Here is a 17,701-nt window from a genome sequence, read left to right as displayed (position 1 = left end):
AGATCTTGGCTTGCTAGATTGACTGGTAAAGTCAGCAAAAAGGGACAAACTGGGGGACTTGTGGAAACAGAGGCCCTGCAGGTGAGGAGTTGTTTAGAACTTTCATGGGGGAATGCTGTGGCTGTCAATACATTCTTCAGGAGGGAAACAAAAAGGAGACATTAGATGCGTGGCTGAAGTTGTCAGTGTCCTGATGGTGGGAGTGGGGACTCAGCCCGAGCCTTCCCGTGGGCTGGGTCTGCGTGTCTCCCTGTGCAACACGGTGCCCATAGGAGCTGTGTGAGCTCTGCTGTGCAGCCACGTTACAGGCTCTTGCGGCTGTTCTGGAGAGGGGTTTTCTCCAAAAGAAAAAAGCAGTTAGTAAATCTGCTCAAAATGGGGGACAAAACAAAGATTAAACTGATCCTGTTCGAAATCCTTTGTTTGCTTTGCTCCTCTCCTATCAGGTTTGAGGTTTGATTTGAGCTTTCTCCTACTGGTAGGTTGTACTCTGCTCTAGGTGCGAGCACCGTGAAATGGCAGAAGAGGGGCTGGGAGGTGCTGCCGTCGGGCAGAGGGAGGAACAGCAGCTCCGCAGGGCGAGACGGCCGTCCTGATGTTACTGAGTGTTTGATTTCGGGGAGGGGGAAGAAAGGCTTGCTGACGAATGCTGATGTTGCTGTCGGGCTGTGCTGGCTGCTGTGCTGCTTTGTGTGTGCAGCGTCTGTGTCCTGCTGCTGTGCAGCTTTCCTTTGTTGTCCCCACGTGTGACAGCACGGGTGACGTCAGCGGTGTCCGCATGGCGCGGGGCCGGGCGGGGGGGCCCCGTGGGGCCCGTGCTCGGGTCCGGCACGGCCACATCGGCGGCGTCCGCGTGGCGCGGGCCGGGCGGGGGGCACTGCGTGCTGCCGGGTGCTCTGCCGGGGCGGTGACTGTGCTTGGGGGCTCTGAAGAGGCGGTGCTGCCTGCGGGAGCAGTGCTGTTCCACGGTCTGTAGTAATGGCTTTGAACTCGTTCCATAGCTGCAGCCCAGGGAACAGCAGCGGATCGGCTGTGACGCGGGGCTGTCCCTGCGGCCGTGTGCTGGGCACGGGTGGGAGGGGCGGCGATGGCACAGAGCACACCGGGACACGCTGCCGTTGTGATCCACTCGTGTGCTTCTCTCAGGGGCAGGTCTTGTGTTCATGTCAGAGGACTCGGAGCTTCCCGCTGCTGTCAGAAGAGCACTGGGGCGGCTCCCGGGGCTGCGGCCGCAGCAGCCGGGCCAGCCCTTCCCCCGGCTCCCGGCCGCGGGGCCGGGGCGGCACCGCCGGGGCTCCCCTGCTCTGCCGGGCTCCCGCGGGTCCTGCTGCCGGCAGAGCTGTGGCCGCGGAGCCGTCCCAGCCGGGGGACTTGCTGGGCTCCGCTCCCGGCGCCGCGCTGGGGTTTGTCCCCGCGGTGGCCGGTGTTCGAGCTCCCGCCGCCACGGGCTGCGCGGGGCGGCCGGTGCCGCGGGGCCGGGGCTGGTCCCGCCGCTGCGGTGCCGGCTGCTCGGCCGTGCCGGCCGCGGGGCGGCGCGGCGGGCAACGGCGGGCGGGCCCGGGCGGGGCGAGGCCCCGCGGGCGGCCGGGCCGGTTCCCGGGGCTGCTCCCCGCGGAGCCCGACCCGGCGGGGCGGCTGCCCCCGCCTCAGCCCGGCCCTGCGGAGCCGCTGCCCCCGGTGCCCAGCGCAGGTCCGCTCCGTGCTCCCAGCCCCCGCCGCGGGGTCGGTTCCTGCACCCTCAGCCGGGCCCGGCCACCGCGGGCTCTCCCCGGGCCTCGTTTAAGCCGCCGTGTCACACACGGCTGGACCCGCTGAGCACGGAGCGCGCTGGTCAGAGGAGATCGTGTGCGAGTTTCATGTGCTCAGTGAAGTCGCTTGGCCAGAGTAATGCGAAGTTGTTGCAAAACAAAGCCCCGCTGCCTGGGAGGAACAACCTGGGGCATCTCCATCCCTCGGCTGTCACCTCGCACGCATCCTGCGCTTACATGTGACCGAGCCCAGGGATGCCGCCGGTGGAGGAAGCTGCCGAGTTACACACGGGCAAAGCAAAGGTCGGTGTCTGCGGTGGAACCCCCAGAACCCCGCCCGGCCCCCGGGAACAGAGACCAGACCCGCAGGAGCAGCTGCTGAGCCCTGCACGGGGCTCACGGGGCTGCACCCGCTCAGCCCCAGCCCAACACGGGGGCTCCGGCCACAAAGCGACTCGCCTCAGGAAAAAGCGAATTAAGCTGCATGCAGGACAAAGTGGCCTAAGGCACGATTTTGCCAACTTCAAAACAAACACAACTCGCGTTTGAAAAGAGCTTTATTTAAAATGAGAGATCACACACACTTTCCCCCATCGCCACTTACAAAATAAGTTTGTCCAAGCACAGGATGTCTGTCAGCTGGCGCAGCTCGGGGCTGGGCAGGCTCCCAGCCCCGCTGCTCTACACCAGCCCCCCCGTGATTTCATACGAAATACGACAAATCATACAAAAGATCAGCTCCTTCACAGCTAACAGGAATGTAATTAACCTCTACAGAAACTTTTTCCTATTACTTGTAACATAACCAGATATTAAATTTGTCTTCTGCTAAGAAACCTGAAGAAAAAAGGAATCTTCCTGTAGCAGCTGCACACAACAGCAGATCAGTGTCAGACTGCCTGGGTTCCCACCACAGCCAGCCCGAGGCCAACGCCAAGCCTGGGCCACCAGCGATGAAATATGATCAAGAGCAGCAGTTTCCACTGTGATCTCTAGTTACGGATGCCTACAGATGCGAGGGGGAGTTATTTTCTTTATTTCTTCAGTAATCACGAAGGAGGAACTGTGGCCATCCATAGGGAAGCAGTTAAGAACTGGATCCATTGCTAGATGAAATCAAGTTGAAAGCAGGATTTACCTTAAATAGGATTAAATATATATCGCAAGACATACCACACGCTGCGGATGCTGCACGTAGAAGCAGAACTGTGGGCAGGAGGGGCGGGGTCCCGGTGCCTGCGCGAAGCGTTCCCACACAGCACCGTGACATCGTCAGTGTCACCACTCGTCGAGCGTTGTCCCAGGAGCACTCACAGGGCGGCCACGGCGGGAGGGGCTCGGGCACCAGCGGCCCCGGCGCTTGGTGCTCTGAGGCTCCAGCGTCAGCTCGTGTCGCAAACAGCGGCTGCTCGGTCCTGCCGGTTCCTAATTGAGTAACACCCACTAACTCTATACAAACAAGCATTTCGCATTTATTAGGACAAGAGGCATAGGATAAAGGTTTCCGTCGCAGTAAGCGTTTGAGCGCTAATGCACTGCTGCATGCTGCAGTGAGACTACGCGTACAGAGAGGACGACGCACTTTGGTAAGCTACAGCCCAACCGCTTCGCTATGAACATGCTCCGTACTCCAGCGACTATAAAAGCCCCGGTTTCCGACTTAAATAAAACCATTTCCAGCTATACAGAGACTTAAACAGATCCCAAAAGCAGCGTTCACAACAGGTGTCGGTTCCTAAGTATCTACATGGCGTACAGCGTGACGGATCCGCACGCTGCACTGAATAAGTGGGTCCAGGACCGCAGGTCAACAACAGACTTTTATTGCTTTGTACATGTGGTGCTGGTCAAGGCACTGTGGCACGGGCTAGAAAACTCGGAATGACTCGTGAAGGGACCTGGAATGCGCGATGGCCGGTGCCGAGCGCGGCTCCGCGGCAGCTGCTGCGAGGAACCGGGGCTGGCGGCGCCGGAGGGACAGGACAGTCCGTGGCTGCGGGGCCGGGGTGGCCGCTCCTGACGACGCGCCCCTCACATGCCCATGCGGATGCTCTGGATGATCTGGAAGATGGCTGCAAGAGAGCGGGAGGGCGGGATGGCCGAGCAGCGCCCGCGGGACGCGGGGTCTGCAGCGGCTGTCCCGGGGGCTGTCCCCGCAGGCTGTCCGGGGGGCTGTCCCAGGGGGCTGTCCCCGCAGGCTGTCCCCGCAGGCTGTCCCGGGGGGCTGTCCCGGGGGGCTGTCCCCGCAGGCTGTCCGGGGGGCTGTCCCCGCAGGCTGTCCCGGGGGGCTGTCCCGGGGGGCTGTCCCCGCAGGCTGTCCGGGGGGCTGTCCCCGCAGGCTGTCCCGGGGGGCTGTCCCCGCAGGCTGTCCCGGGGGCTGTCCCGGGGGGCTGTCCCGGGGGGCTGTCCCGGGGGGCTGTCCCCGCAGGCTGTCCCGGGGGGCTGTCCCCGCAGGCTGTCCCGGGGGCTGTCCCCGCAGGCTGTCCCGGGGGCTGTCCCGGGGGGCTGTCCCCGCGGGCTGTCCCGGGGGGCTGTCCCGGGGGGCTGTCCCCGCAGGCTGTCCCGGGGGGCTGTCCCCGCAGGCTGTCCCGGGGGGCTGTCCCGGGGGGCTGTCCCCGCAGGCTGTCCCGGGGGGCTGTCCCCGCAGGCTGTCCCGGGGGCTGTCCCCGGGCCCGGGCCGCTGCCGGGGCCCAGCGCTGCCGCCCGCGCCGCCCCGCCCGCTTACCTGATCCGCAAACCACGAAGATGAAGAGCGCCAGCAGCCATGGCCCGACCGACGCCTTCTCCTCCGGGGCCGTCCTCTGCGGGCACAGCACCGCCGTCACCCCGGCCCGGCCCCCGCCCCGGCCCGCCCCGCCCCGGCCCCCCGCGCACCGAGGTCTTGGCGACGTTCCCGCGCTGGGTGATGTTCTTGCTGTGCTTCTCGTTGGCCATGCGGATGCGCTGCTTGGCCACCATGGTGCGGCCGGGCCCGCGGCTGCTCCGGCTCCGCCGCTGCCAGCGTCAGCACCGCGCGGCGCCGCCCGCCGGAAACACGCGCCGCCGAGGGGCGGGGCCGCCGCCCGCCGCCAACCCGCGCGCCCGCCGGCGGCGCTTCCGGAGCGGCGCGCGCCGCGGCGGGCGGAAGCGGCCGTCCCGCGTCACGTGCCCGCGCCCCCCCCCGCGCCGCGCGACGTGGACGTCTCTGGGGCGGCCGCGCCGCCGCTGCACCGGAAGCGGAAGTCGAAGTCGAAGCCGCCGCGCCAAGATGGCGCCCCCCGCGCCGCTCCTGGCAGGTGCGCGGGGCCCGGGCGGCGGAGACGGGACCGGGACCGGGACCGGCGGGGGCTGCGGCTGCGGCGGGAGGGGCGGGCGGTGCCGGGCCGGGGCGGCGTGGTGCCCTCCAGCGCCCTCCGCCGCTCGCCTCCGCGGGACGCGCCGCAGCGGCGCGGCCGGGCCGGGTCCCGGTGCCCGCCGCTCGGTGGCCGCCCCTCGGTGCCCGCTGCTCTGCCCGGGCAGGGCTCCGCCGGCCGCGCCGCTGCCCCGCGGTCCCGCTCAGCCCCTGCCCGGGCCGGGGCCGCCGCGGCAGGTGCCCGGTCTGCTTGGTCTGCTCTGCTGTCGGGAAAATCTGGGAAACAGCGTTTAAACATCAGAAAAACTGTTTCACGGGGAGGCTGCGAGTCCCGCCCCCGTCCCTGGGGTCAAACCCCCCGTCCCTGGGGTCCCCCCTCGGCGCTGCCCCTGCCCCGTGTGTTCGTCCCGGTGCCGCCCCGGGTGTCTCAGCACAATTTACGTTCTTAATTTCCTTTACAACCTTCTCGTTTATTCTAAAATGTGAGGAGGGGGAAAGTGCGTGCAGGGCTCGAGATTTGCAAATTAAATAAAGCTTTTGCTTTGGGCGATTTTTGGAACTTGCAATGAGTAGCTGCTTGTTGACTCTTGCAGTGAGAGGATCCGAAGGGCTTTATATGGTGAACGGGCCACCCAGTTTCACAGAGAGCACCGCCTTTCAAAGGTACTGTTAACGCCAATTTTGACCTTTTACACCAAAGAAGTAATTTTCTAAAAAGGAAAGGTAGGCTCTAGAATTGAAAAATGCCTAAGTGAATTTTTTCTTAGTGTCAGTAGTTCAGAAAATTGATGTTTTTGGAGGTTGTACGCGTGCCTGATGCCCCATTGCCCAGGTGATAATTGCTGAGCAATTGCGGAGCGGGGTGCACAGAGTGGTGCTGGGGAGCGCAGCGGGAAAACCCATATGTGGCTTTTTATTTTTGTTAAAAATACCTTAACGTATGCAGTGTGTTTGAGTACTAATGTGCATTTCTTATTTTTTTAGGGATTCTGGAAAAAACTGCAAAGCTGTTGCTTTTAGCAGGGACGGTTCCCTCTTTGCCTGGTGCAATGGAGAAAAGTTGGTACATTTTATGATATTAATAGTTTAGTTTATATTAGATAAACTGGGTCAATTATGCCCCATTTACTCCTGTCTGTGTAAAGGTTATTGCTGTTAATCACAGTGTTTGCATACACCCTTTAAGTGCAGTTTATTTTTGCATTATTTGCAGTAGTGGCTTGTTTTCTGAATATTTACTGTTTTTCTCATGTATATAATTCATCCCTTCCCGTGGAATCTGGATATGCTTGCTTTTTTTTTTTTTTTTTTTTTTTTAATAGTTCCCAGTGTGAAAGTACCTGGTTTTCTGGGATTAATCTATTAGTAGAGTTTGCAGAAAATGAAGAGTCTGTGCACCTTATGCACAAACATCAAGAGGTTTCTTTTTTACATAGCAGGTGCATTATAGCGTTCACTGGAGATGGTCCTTTACGGGAGGGCATCAGGGTTGTGCTGTGAAGAGGTGATAAGGCTGCCTCTGAAATGTCGGTATTCTTACTAACAGGTTAAAAACCCTGCCAAAGTATGTAGTGATACCATTTAGCCATTTATTTTAAAGTAGGTAGCTTAGACGTAGGATTCATTAATTTCACTGTTGTTTCTGGTTCTCCAAAATATCTGGACTCTTCATTTTTAATTCAAAAACTTTATTTTTGTCAATTCGAAAGGTCCATTTCCAGAAAACGTTTGTGGGGAAAAATGTTTTTCAGACAGTCGGGTTGTATATCCAGGCACCCAGCTCTAAATGAGACTATTCCAATGGCAAATCTTTTCAGTCCTGCCTCTCCTCTCTGCTTTGGAGTCTCTGCATCTTCATTGGGGGGAGCAGTTCGTGAGATACTGGGATGCATGGGATGTGACTCCTGGTGTCTCTGGGTCCTGCATGTGGCCGGTTTGTGACACGTGGGGTGCAGAGCTGCGCTGGCCCTGTCTATGCAGCTGGCTGACCTTGGCTTGTTATTGTCTAGCTCCCAGCCTCAAAAGCCCAACTCTTAATTGTCATACACTTGTAGATAAAAGACATTTAAAAATACGTGGGCAAAATGCATGTTTTAATTTGGTTAGAATCTTTCTGTTGGCCGTTGCTCAACTTTAACACTGTGGAAGTGTGGATGGACTCTGCAGATAGAGTGTACTTGTCTCTGGTTCAGAGTTCAAATGTTGCAGGTAAAAATATGGGATATGCTTTGGGCAGTGCTTTCACTTAGTTTCTGTTATGCTTGGGTGTCTGTTTTTTAAAATGTGTCATTCCAAAAATTTAGTAAAAGCAATAGGGGAGAAAAAAAAAACCTCTCCTGATTTTGTTACACTGGCCAAATTTGGAACAGTTCTAGAAGAGTCAAATACATGAAAAGTTACCTTGGCTATTAGTTAACTACTGTAAGCATGTTTGATTGAAATGGCATCTCTTGGTTCCAGAGTAAACGTCGTTAATGTCACCAGTGCTGAGCTGCTGCGTTCCTTTGATCTCCCAAAGGCAGTTTGCCTTGAGTTCTCACCAAAGAACACAGTCCTGGCCACATGGCAGCCCTACACAAGTGAGTGTTCTACCAGCAGGAAACCTGCGTGGGGTAACTCATATCTTAATTTGGTTTGCAGGCTTCCCATTACCTGACTTGTCACTGCAGCCTCTGTCAGCTGGATGAGCAGTGCAGCAAATTCTCTGGGTAGTCAGGTGTCTAGTGAGAAGGGAGAGAGCGATCTTCTGAAAGCGTCTGGTATCGACTGCTCTTACAAACAGTGGATCAGAGTGCACGAACTAGCAATTACTCTGTTAAATAAATCACATGGCTAACCGATTTTAGTGCAAACAGTGTGTTTGGATAATGTGCTGTTCAAGCAGTTTATATTCATGGACAGACAAGGAAAACTGTGGGCTGTCTCAGAGTGGTCATGTCCACACCGACACGGCTGAGCGGAGCGTTCCCCATCAGCAGAGGCTGTTTGCTCTGCTCTGCGGGGCTGACGTTCCCGATCAGGCAGCAGAGACGTGTGTCTGAAGCCGCAGGTGTAAACGTTTGCTCAGAGAGGGCTGGCACGAGCTGCACAAGTGGGAACGGTCTGGGACAGGGCGCGTGGGACAAGGCAGCATGAGTGACAGAACCGACTGTGGGCTGTTGGAGAGCTGGTGATGCTGGACAGGCTGTGGTGTCCAGAGCTCAAACCCAGCAGAACCGTTCTGCATGGGCTGCAGAGAGCACTGTGGCTGCAGCGTGGGAGACAATGCATGGCGTTCTTATGAGAACAAAATATAGGAGCACAGAACATACCTACGATGCTTGCCAAGCTTTGGATTTTGATTAAAAAACACGCATTAAAAAGTCTGTCAGCCTGTCGGTGGTCCTTGTAATGGGCGCAGAAACCCAACATATCCAGATGTTAGTTCTTTCTGTAGACTGAAAGGCTTCTTTGAATAGCTAAAGCAATCAGCAGTGCGGGGTTTAGTCCACAGGAGGTGGGATGCTGCTTGTTAGAAGTTTATACCTGTTTGGTCACTTGTGGAACGCTGAGATGGAACCTCATCATGGTGAAGCAGATTTATCCCCACTGTAACCCGTGTTTTTTTTGCAGCTGCTAAAGATGGCACCGCAGGGGTGCCCAACCTGCAGCTTCATGATGTGAAAACTGGAAAATGTTTGAAATCTTTCATCCAGAAGAAGATGCAGAACTGGTAAATAAGTTTTCCAGATGCTAATTGTTTGCGAAGAAATGTTTCCAAAATCTGATCCAGTAAATAGAGCTTTTACTGTGGTGTTGGCTTTCAAAATACTGCCTGCTACTGGCAGTGTAGTGTCTGTGCTTGGAAGTATCTTTGTACATAGTTGCAGTTGTTCATTTCTTAGCATAAATCAGCATTTTGCACCGCAGAGAAATCTGGTTGTATATTTTTTACTATGCAGATGTTATGTGTCCACTTGAAACATGTGTCATGTTTGAACTTGCTTGGATTTAAAAATGCAGGAAAAAAATATCCTGGACTGCAAACGATGAGCGTCGTTCAGTGTTTCTATTTTTTTTCCTGTTAACATAGGTGTCCTTGCTGGGCAGATGACGAAAGCATTTGTGCCAGGAATGTGAACAATGAAGTGCACTTCTTCGAAAACAACAACTTTAGTACGCAAGTATTTCTCTAAGATAGTTCCATTGCATTCCATTTGGGCATCTTCTTTTGGGTATTTTTTTTGCTTTCTATTTTTTTCCTCATTTCTTCTTTGCTTCCTTTTTTATTTGAAATATTGCCTAAATTCTATTTGAATTTGGGATTCAGTATTGTTATGTTTTAATTAAGTATGTTTTCACTTTCTTGTTTGTCTTTTCAGTGATTTATGTAGTATGAAATGTATCTAATTTTCAGTTAAAGAGGCCTGATTTTATATTATTTCTCATCCAGAAAATTTTCAATAGAGAACGTGATCTATGATTACTTCTTTGGGTTGTGTGTATTCTGTCAATGAGCTGTTAAAAATGGCTCATTAGAAGATTTATATTGATGGCAAAAATGAAGTTGTGAAGCTAGAGCATTTTTCTTCAAGGAAACTTATTACTAGTGGTAGAATATTCAGAGTCAATAGAGGTCAGAAAGGGGAAGGAAAAAGCAAGAAGATAAAAATGAATTAGAACAAAAATGTAAAGGAATAAAAGAAAACTGCTGGAGGAGAGCAGTGGTGTGTGGGGTTGGGTTTTGGTGGTGTATGTTTGCCAGAGCGCCGTGCCCGCCCCGGCACGGGCTGTGGGCACCGGGGCTCACGAGCTTCCTTGCTGTTGGAGCCCACAAATACTAAGTGCTGGATTTCAGACCCAGGCTCAGTTCAAGTTGGTTTTGTAAATAAAAATGTGGGATCAGATGGGAAGATAATGGTTGTTTGTCTACTGAAAGCAGTCCTTTGTGATGATATATGCTGTTGTTAATTGTCCATGATCCAAACCCATAAAGAGGCTCAGTTAAATAATCCAGGCGAGTGTGGTTTGTCATTAACCTCATCACTTCTCTGACTTTTTCTTTTTTTTTCAGATACTATTGCAAATAAACTGCATTTGCAAAAGGTTAATGATTTTGTGTTATCTCCAGGAGCACAGCCAACCAAGGTACTTCTGATGTTGTTTCCAATTTTTTCCTTGGTTTTCTTAAAAAATGACTGTACTTCTAGTACAATGTACTAGTATTGAATAGAGCCTGCAGCAAGATCTCGTGCTGTGTCGTAGGTTGCTGTGTATGTTCCGGGCAGCAAAGGGGCACCGTCCTTCGTCAGGCTCTACCAGTATCCAAACTTCGGCGGCCCCCAGTCTGCACTGGCCAACAAAAGTTTCTTCAAAGCTGACAAGGTGACAATGCTCTGGAACAAGAAAGGTACAACAGCTGCGTATTTCAACTTGTCTATTCCAGCCTGGGGGGATTTAAGGACTTTGTTTGCTGTGTGGGGCTTGCAGTTAATTTGCATGTGCAGATCCATCCTGCGGATATCCATTAATGCCAAGGCAGCGTGAACGCTGCAGTTCTGAACTCCTGAGGTGCTCAGAGCTTCCCTGTGGTGACTTCTGTGGTTTTGCGTATTGTAATTGAGAGTGTTCTACATGTTGGTAAATTTTGCAGTTGAATAGCAAATTCAAATTGAATTTTGCGTTCTGTGATGATAATGTACTTAGACTGTAAACATAAAATTATACCAGAGCATAAACTGTTCTTAATCTGTAAAATCGTATTATATATGCACAAACGTATCACAGTGGGAACGACTTGCTCCGTCCTCAGTGGCCTTTACTGTTTGTTAGCAATGACCTGTTTCAGAATAATTTTGTAAAAGCCATTTTACTTCAACCCACATTGACTGGAATACAGAGGAGGCATTAAATACCTGTAGAAACCACATGTGGGTACAGAGCTTTGGGTAAAATAGATGCACATACAAAAGCTGTTGATGAAGCATTTTATTCAAAGGCTGATCAGGTACTTGGTTCCTGCCTTAGATGAGTATCTCTTTAATGGCTGCAAAAGTATGTTCGCTTTCTCATAATTGAATGATGAATGATTAAACTTGACTTACGCTTTTCATCTGAGAAAGGAAGATATTGGTTCCATTTGGCTTAACATTTATGAAAAAATTAAATCAAGAAGAGAACGTTACCAGCACTGCTATGCAAGCAACTAACCAGAATTCATAATCAAACCAATTTATCTTTGTTGATGGTAGTCTGTGAAATAGTTCATGTAATTTGCAATAATTGTATTGAAATACCTGTACATCTGTTCCATTAGCCACTGCTGTGCTGGTAATAGCGAGTACAGACGTTGATAAAACAGGTGCCTCGTACTACGGAGAGCAAACTCTGCACTACATCGCCACAAATGGAGAAAGTGCCGTCGTACAATTGCGTAAGTAGCTCTCGGGCGTTTTTTCCTTGTCTTATAGCTCTTGATAGTGGGAATTGCTGTTCCAGCTTTTGGTTAATGTACAAGGGGTTTTGTTTGGTAGTGTAATGAAGTAATCTTTAAGAAAAATGAGGTACTCTTAACAAATAATCCTTCACCAGAATTATTTTTAATCCAGAGTACGGTGTGTGAGATTTTGCTTTGGTTTGTGGGGGTTTTTTTGTTTGGTGGGGGGGGGGGGTGTTTGTTTGGTTTTTTGTTTGTTTTTTTGTTGGTGTGTGTTAGTGGTCTTTTTTTTAAATAGCTGAATTATCTTCTTTTCCTTGCTATTCTTGTCATCTTAATGTCAGTGGCAGGGTGCACACGCTTTCATTTAAAATACACAACTAATCTGCTTGGGAGGGATTCACGTGCACAGGAAGGGAATTGTGCATGTTTACTAAGGAAACTCCTGGACAACGGAGCCAGCTTAATGCCTGAGAAACCAGAATGGCCAGGAAAGTATGTTACCAAGTGAATAATCCTACGTGCACTTTTAGATGAGCAATTGATGCTGTTACTTCAGGAACACGGAGAAAGTGAGAACCTTTTTTTGGAAGTATATTGGAAAATGGAATTCCTGTATTTTGTCTAGTAAAATTGAGAGAGTTCTAAGGCATTAAAATGACACGCTGTGGAGAAGCAAGTCGATGCTTTTAATTTCAGCATCTTGTTTGAACGTGAAGCCCATGCACTAATTTCCCCATGGTGGTATTTTTACTGTCTGGAGTTGTTACTGTTTGTTCAACACCCGCCGTGTTTGGGGTTGTGGATTTGCTGGTTTGCTGGGGATGTTTCACAGCGCCGGCAATGGGGTGATGTGGATTGACTGTGCGTAAGCGACTGTGGAGAGATCCAATGGATTCTCTTCGATATGAGTGCTTGCTGGAGAACACCTGCGGTTTGCCTTCTGCAGCAAAACCGGTGGTAGCAAGTGCTGTGCCCTGTTTCCCTGTGCTGGCTGCACTGGGAAGAACCATCGGGTTTAGAGCTCAGTACCTGGGATCTCTCTGGGAGGACTTTCCCAGATTGAGAACACTAGTTGTTTAATTACAAGTTTATTAAAACCTTCTTTGCCCTTTGAAATGCATCTTTATTAAACAGGAAGCTTGTCATTAATTTTCATTTAATTTAGCTATTCCTTTTCAAGTCAAAAAGCCAAACCAGTGTGTGTCTTGTAAAATTTTTTTCCAACAAAATTAAGTGGTGGGCACTTGGAGTGGATGCTGCCTCATTTTCTGTGGATTCATATCTTTTGGTTACTTCCGAGGTCTGATGTTGAAGCTTTTTTCACAGGAGCATTTGGGAGGGGTTTTCATTTCTGACAGACACGCTGGTGCCGCAGCCTTTGCCGCGGCTGCTGGTCCCATGTCGAGCTGCCCTCGGCGCTGCAGCTGCCACGAAATGCGCAGGAGCGTCGTCTTCTGTCAGACCCGTCTCTGCACTTGCGTTTGGTTAATGAAATCTGACAGGTTTTACGGGGGAAACACAGACAGTGTGATCGCACAGCCTGGTTCCTAAAGATAGCAAGGCTTTAGAATAACGGGAATGAGAAATTTAAATACTTTGATATTTTAGGTCAACGTCTGGGTTTAAGAATTGTCAGTAATGCACTGAGCATTTCTCTGAAATACATGTAAAGACAGCTGGATTATGAGAAGTTACAATAAGCTATGGTTTGTAGCTACCCCTGTATGTTTTACATGAGTTTCCATGACTAATTCATTGTTCTTCAATATCTCCTGATGTTCTAACACTCAGACTAACTTCTAACAATAGCAAGTTTTAACCGTATCTGTAAAACCATTTTTTGTGTGTAATCTCACTTTAAAATCTGTCTTATAAAATAGTGTGTGGGACCACGGTCCAACGATAATTTAGATCAGTATTTCTCCGAGCTATGTAATATTTATTAGATTAAGAAAAAAGAGGAACTAGTATCCAGCTGGTATAAAACTCCTGTTTTTGCAGGTTTCCAGTTTGAGAAGGTCCTGAGAGATCATACTTGAATAACGAGGAAAAATAATAAAGGATTGTTTTTACATGAAAAAAGTATGCTTACTGTTAAAGTGCTGATGCTGACGCTACAGAGGTAATTCGGAATGGCTGCAGTTATCATTGCAAACCTTAACTACACTTATCAGAAGATAAAATGCTGTTTCTACCTCTATTGTTAGCAGAATTCATTTTCACTATCGATAATCAGATCGCAGCATTTTAGCAAAGTGTGAAGTTAAGAATATCTATTATTTTTGCTTGCACTGGAAAGATACAGTCTCCTAACAACAGCTGCATATTTTCCTTTTCCTTTAGCAAAAAATGGCCCTATTTATGATGTTGTGTGGAACCCCAATTCTGTCGAATTCTGTGCTGTGTATGGTTTTATGCCTGCCAAAGCAACAGTTTTTAATCTGAAATGTGACCCTGTGTTTGATTTTGGAACCGGTCCTCGCAACGCTGCCTACTACAGCCCCCAGGGACACATCCTGGTGCTGGCAGGATTCGGGAATCTCAGGGGACAGATGGAAGTGTGGGACGTCAAAAACTACAAACTCATTTCCAAGCCGGTGGCCTCGGATTCCACGTACTTCGCGTGGTGCCCCGACGGGGAGCACATTGTGACGGCCACGTGCGCTCCCCGGCTGCGCGTCAGCAACGGCTACAAGGTCTGGCACTACACGGGCCCCGTGCTGCACAGCCACGCGGTGCCGCCCGGCCAGGAGCTGTGGCACGTGTGCTGGCAGCCCTGCCCGGACGGCGCCTTCCCGGCGCAGGCCGTGAAATACCAGGCGGTGCCCAGCGAGCTGCCCGGCGCTGAGCCCAGGCCCGCCCAGGCGTACAGACCTCCCGCCCTGAGGAACAGACCTGCCACCAGCTCCAAGCTGGTAAGTACACAGCTTAGTGCATGAACTCCGCTGCCCTGTGTCGTGGCTTTGCCTGCCTGGGAAGCTTGGCCTCAAAGATGTGTGTATTTAATGAGAGACATTACAAGAGTGGTCAGGCTCACAGTAATACAGGGAGGTTTTGAGAGGTTTTCTGGATAATCCTCTTTGACACTTCGCTTGCCGTGGGCAAGAATGTGTGCTAGAAAACTGAAATGTTTTTGGTCCACATACTCTCCTTTTACAAAGCCGTTCGCAAACTTTAAAACCGCTCTCTACAAAACGCACTGGAACGATAAACTGCAAACTGGGTTTATAGTGACAGTGGCTACTCCAGTTGACTGGAGTGACCAGACTGACCAGTCTAACCCAGCAACACGGGGTTGACTGTCCTCCCAACAGCTGCCCTTTTTTAGGCGAGTTTACTTGCCAGAAAGCGGTCGCGTTGTGTCGCGTTGTTAGCAAGCCAGCTGCAGTTTAAATAGGTTTCAGTGTGGTGACCTACTTGTCTGATTAGTTTCCTTTCTGCAAGTTTTCAAAGTGGGCTGAGTAGCAAGTAATCACATTTAACAATTGCACCCTTGATGTGTAAGTCTTGGGGAGCTTTGAGTTTGAGTCTTGTGCTTTTGAAGGAAAGGCTGCTGGTCAGCTGGTGAGGAATCTGTTAGTCATATTAATGTCTGATTTTGCAAATGAGCAACAAGCAGAGGTAGTAGAGAAAAGATGCATAAATAAAATCATTCTGATTACTTATACGGGCAAGAAATCCTGTCACATGCATTAAACCAATCCACCTCCTCCATTAACTGTTATCTTAAAAACCAAAAGACTAAACAATGCCCCCTTCCACCCCCGCTAAATGCCCCCTGCCCCCCTAAGAAATCCCACCTCATCTCCCCTCCCAGCAACCCATTTTTCCTTTCTTGTGAGTAGGAGTTTGAGTTATAATGCAAAACACCAAGTTTCAGTCATTTTGTACTGTTTCATTCCTCTTCGATTTTCCCCAAGACGGAAAACATTACCATGTTGTTATTTTATCAGAAATCATTAAACCTTCAGGACATACAGGGTAGTTCCATCCAAACTTGTGAATGGATGAGTTTGAAACCCTTTTCACACTGTCTTCTGCTACTCCAAAGAGAAATGGCATGTCCTTCCTTCCTTGCTTTTTTCCTTCCTGTTCTTTCTTTCCAACATGAATATGGGTTTCCTAACTGTTAATTTTGTGTTTCCCGCAGCATGAGGACGAGCCACCTCAGAACATGAAGCCCCAGCTGGGAAGCAATGATAAGCCGCTCTCCAAAACAGCTCTCAAGAATCAAAGGAAACATGAAGCGAAGAAAGCTGCTAAGCAGGTACTGCAGAAGTAGTTCCGTCAAGGATAACGTTCCTGAGTTTTCACAAATGCACAAAGAGCCCTCCACACGTTTTGTGTGTGCTGAGTCTTGGGGAGAGTGGGAGACTTTTTGATCAGACTAAAGCAGGTACAAAAGGATGACTTGAAAATAACATGTGGTGAGCTGCTGTGGATGTTAGCTGATATCAGTGCTCAGATCAGTAATTCTGCCCTGTCCCCTGTCCCAGACAGTCTCATGGTTTGTCCAGCGTTAGGGGAGGGTGAGAACAGACTCACTGCTCCACTCTGTCTGCTCAGCAGGGCCGGGCTGAGCCGCCTTACCAGGGCAGAGCAGAGAGAGCCTGTCCTGGGTCACCTCTGCTGGCTGTTCTTTGGCTAGGCAGATGAACACCAGCCTTCCAACTTCTACAAACTTCCGAAGCAATAATTTCTTTCAATAAGATTTTTAACATTTCTTACACTGGTTTTGGGTCCTGTCTTTTACTTCAGAGACAATGACCACCAGTCTACTTAATGCAATACTTGCGTTTGTCATGTCATCCTTGCTAATGTTTCCCTATGCTACATATGGCTGATGGCTTGAGAAAGTAGGAATTAAACAGCATGTGAGTTGTTAGATAACCCTTTTTTCATGGAGAACACATACACAGGTAATAACAATTAATCAAAGCAAATTACTTACAAATGTTGGAGAACACCAGCAAACTAGAGAAACATTAAATGGATCCCTTGAAATTATTAAAGACACTGTGCAGCTCCTTTGTAATCCGAGGTATTTTCTAGATAACGTGTGTATTTCATTTATTTACAGGAGGCCAAAGCTGATGCGAACCAGGAATCCGCGCAGTCCTCAGCGCCGCAGAATGTGCCACGGAATGTCGTGCCTGCTGTCACGTCAGGAGATCCTGAGGTTGACAAGAAGATAAAGAATTTAAAAAAGGTGAGGACGCTTTTTTCCTGTGAACAGGAGATTTCTCAAAGAGATGGCCTGTAAGATCTAGTCTGATGGTACGGTGACTTGAGCTCCGTAGGATAACATTTAATAGACGGTAATTTCCTGAGGCTGTGAAGGCGCTTCCTGTGCTTTTCCATCCTGTAAAGCAGTAGAGGCCGCTCGCCGGGACTCTGAAGGTCTGCCGGTCTAAGACTCTTTTTTCTATTCTTGGTTCACCAATATGTTTCTGTTAGCGTATTTTGTTTGTTTGTGTGTTTGTTTACAGAAACTAAAGGCAATTGAGCAGCTGAAAGAACAAGCAGCTGCTGGAAAACAGCTGGAGAAAAATCAGGTACTGCTCAGATGTAAGCAGTTTATTCAGGTTTCATTTTTATAGTAAGGTCCAGCTCTGACACCTTGTGCTTTTTTTGTTCTAGTTGGAGAAGATTCAGAAAGAAACTGCTCTTCTTCAGGAACTGGAGGACCTAGAGCTGGGTCTTTAAAACTTCGTGGAAATCCAATGTGGTGTTAACACAAAGTTCCTGAAAAATAATAATTTGTGCTGACTTGAACACAATAAAATGAGGACGCAAAACTCCACAGACGTGCTGCACACTTGCATCTTGAAAAGCTTTCCTAAAGATTTGTGCACATGTGAAGCTGTAAACAAGTAACGGATGTCGCGTCAGCCGGTTGTGCTGCCGTTCAAACGCCAAGTGCGCGTGTGTTCCAAAAGGAGGTTGGAAAACCCACAGCAGCCAGCTCTTGGCTTTTCTTTTCCTTGTTTGGGTGTGAGGAGGGAAGGTGATGAGTTTTGCCCATTTGATAGCTTTATTATATTTAAAAAGATGTGATCTTTATGCAGTAATGGGATGTAGACAAAAATAAAGAGCATTTAATAACAAAAGCACTTCTGTTCTCCGTCACAAGGGCGCTTGTCGAGGCCACGTGCTCACCATGGACGGTGACGGGCTGCTGAGGGTGCGCGGAGCTTCCGACAC

The 17,701-nt window shown here is 50.3% G+C and overlaps 2 protein-coding genes across 2 annotated transcripts; one reads left to right on the top strand and one right to left on the bottom strand.

The window, feature by feature from the left end:
- Positions 1-2,287: 2,287 nt before the first annotated feature.
- On the bottom strand, positions 2,288-4,776 carry SERP1 (stress associated endoplasmic reticulum protein 1). Its single transcript, XM_065640177.1, has 3 exons — positions 4,623-4,776; positions 4,474-4,549; positions 2,288-3,820 (listed from the first exon to the last, which is right to left on the bottom strand). Exons 1-3 carry the CDS (start codon positions 4,704-4,706, stop codon positions 3,780-3,782), a joined length of 201 nt encoding a protein of 66 aa, XP_065496249.1. The 5' UTR covers positions 4,707-4,776; the 3' UTR covers positions 2,288-3,779.
- A 153-nt stretch (positions 4,777-4,929) lies between these two features.
- Positions 4,930-17,588, top strand: EIF2A (eukaryotic translation initiation factor 2A). Its single transcript, XM_065640509.1, has 14 exons — positions 4,930-5,023; positions 5,673-5,742; positions 6,064-6,138; positions 7,540-7,658; positions 8,692-8,791; positions 9,152-9,234; positions 10,133-10,206; positions 10,324-10,468; positions 11,375-11,491; positions 13,841-14,412; positions 15,648-15,764; positions 16,578-16,706; positions 16,987-17,052; positions 17,138-17,588. Exons 1-14 carry the CDS (start codon positions 4,996-4,998, stop codon positions 17,201-17,203), a joined length of 1,761 nt encoding a protein of 586 aa, XP_065496581.1. The 5' UTR covers positions 4,930-4,995; the 3' UTR covers positions 17,204-17,588.
- The last annotated feature ends 113 nt before the right edge of the window (positions 17,589-17,701 follow it).

This window comes from Caloenas nicobarica, chromosome 8 (assembly GCF_036013445.1).
Source record: "Caloenas nicobarica isolate bCalNic1 chromosome 8, bCalNic1.hap1, whole genome shotgun sequence".
NCBI classification, from domain to species: Eukaryota; Metazoa; Chordata; class Aves; order Columbiformes; family Columbidae; genus Caloenas; species Caloenas nicobarica.
Note: the sequence above shows the minus strand (reverse complement) of the source record. Positions and strands in the feature narration are given on the sequence as shown.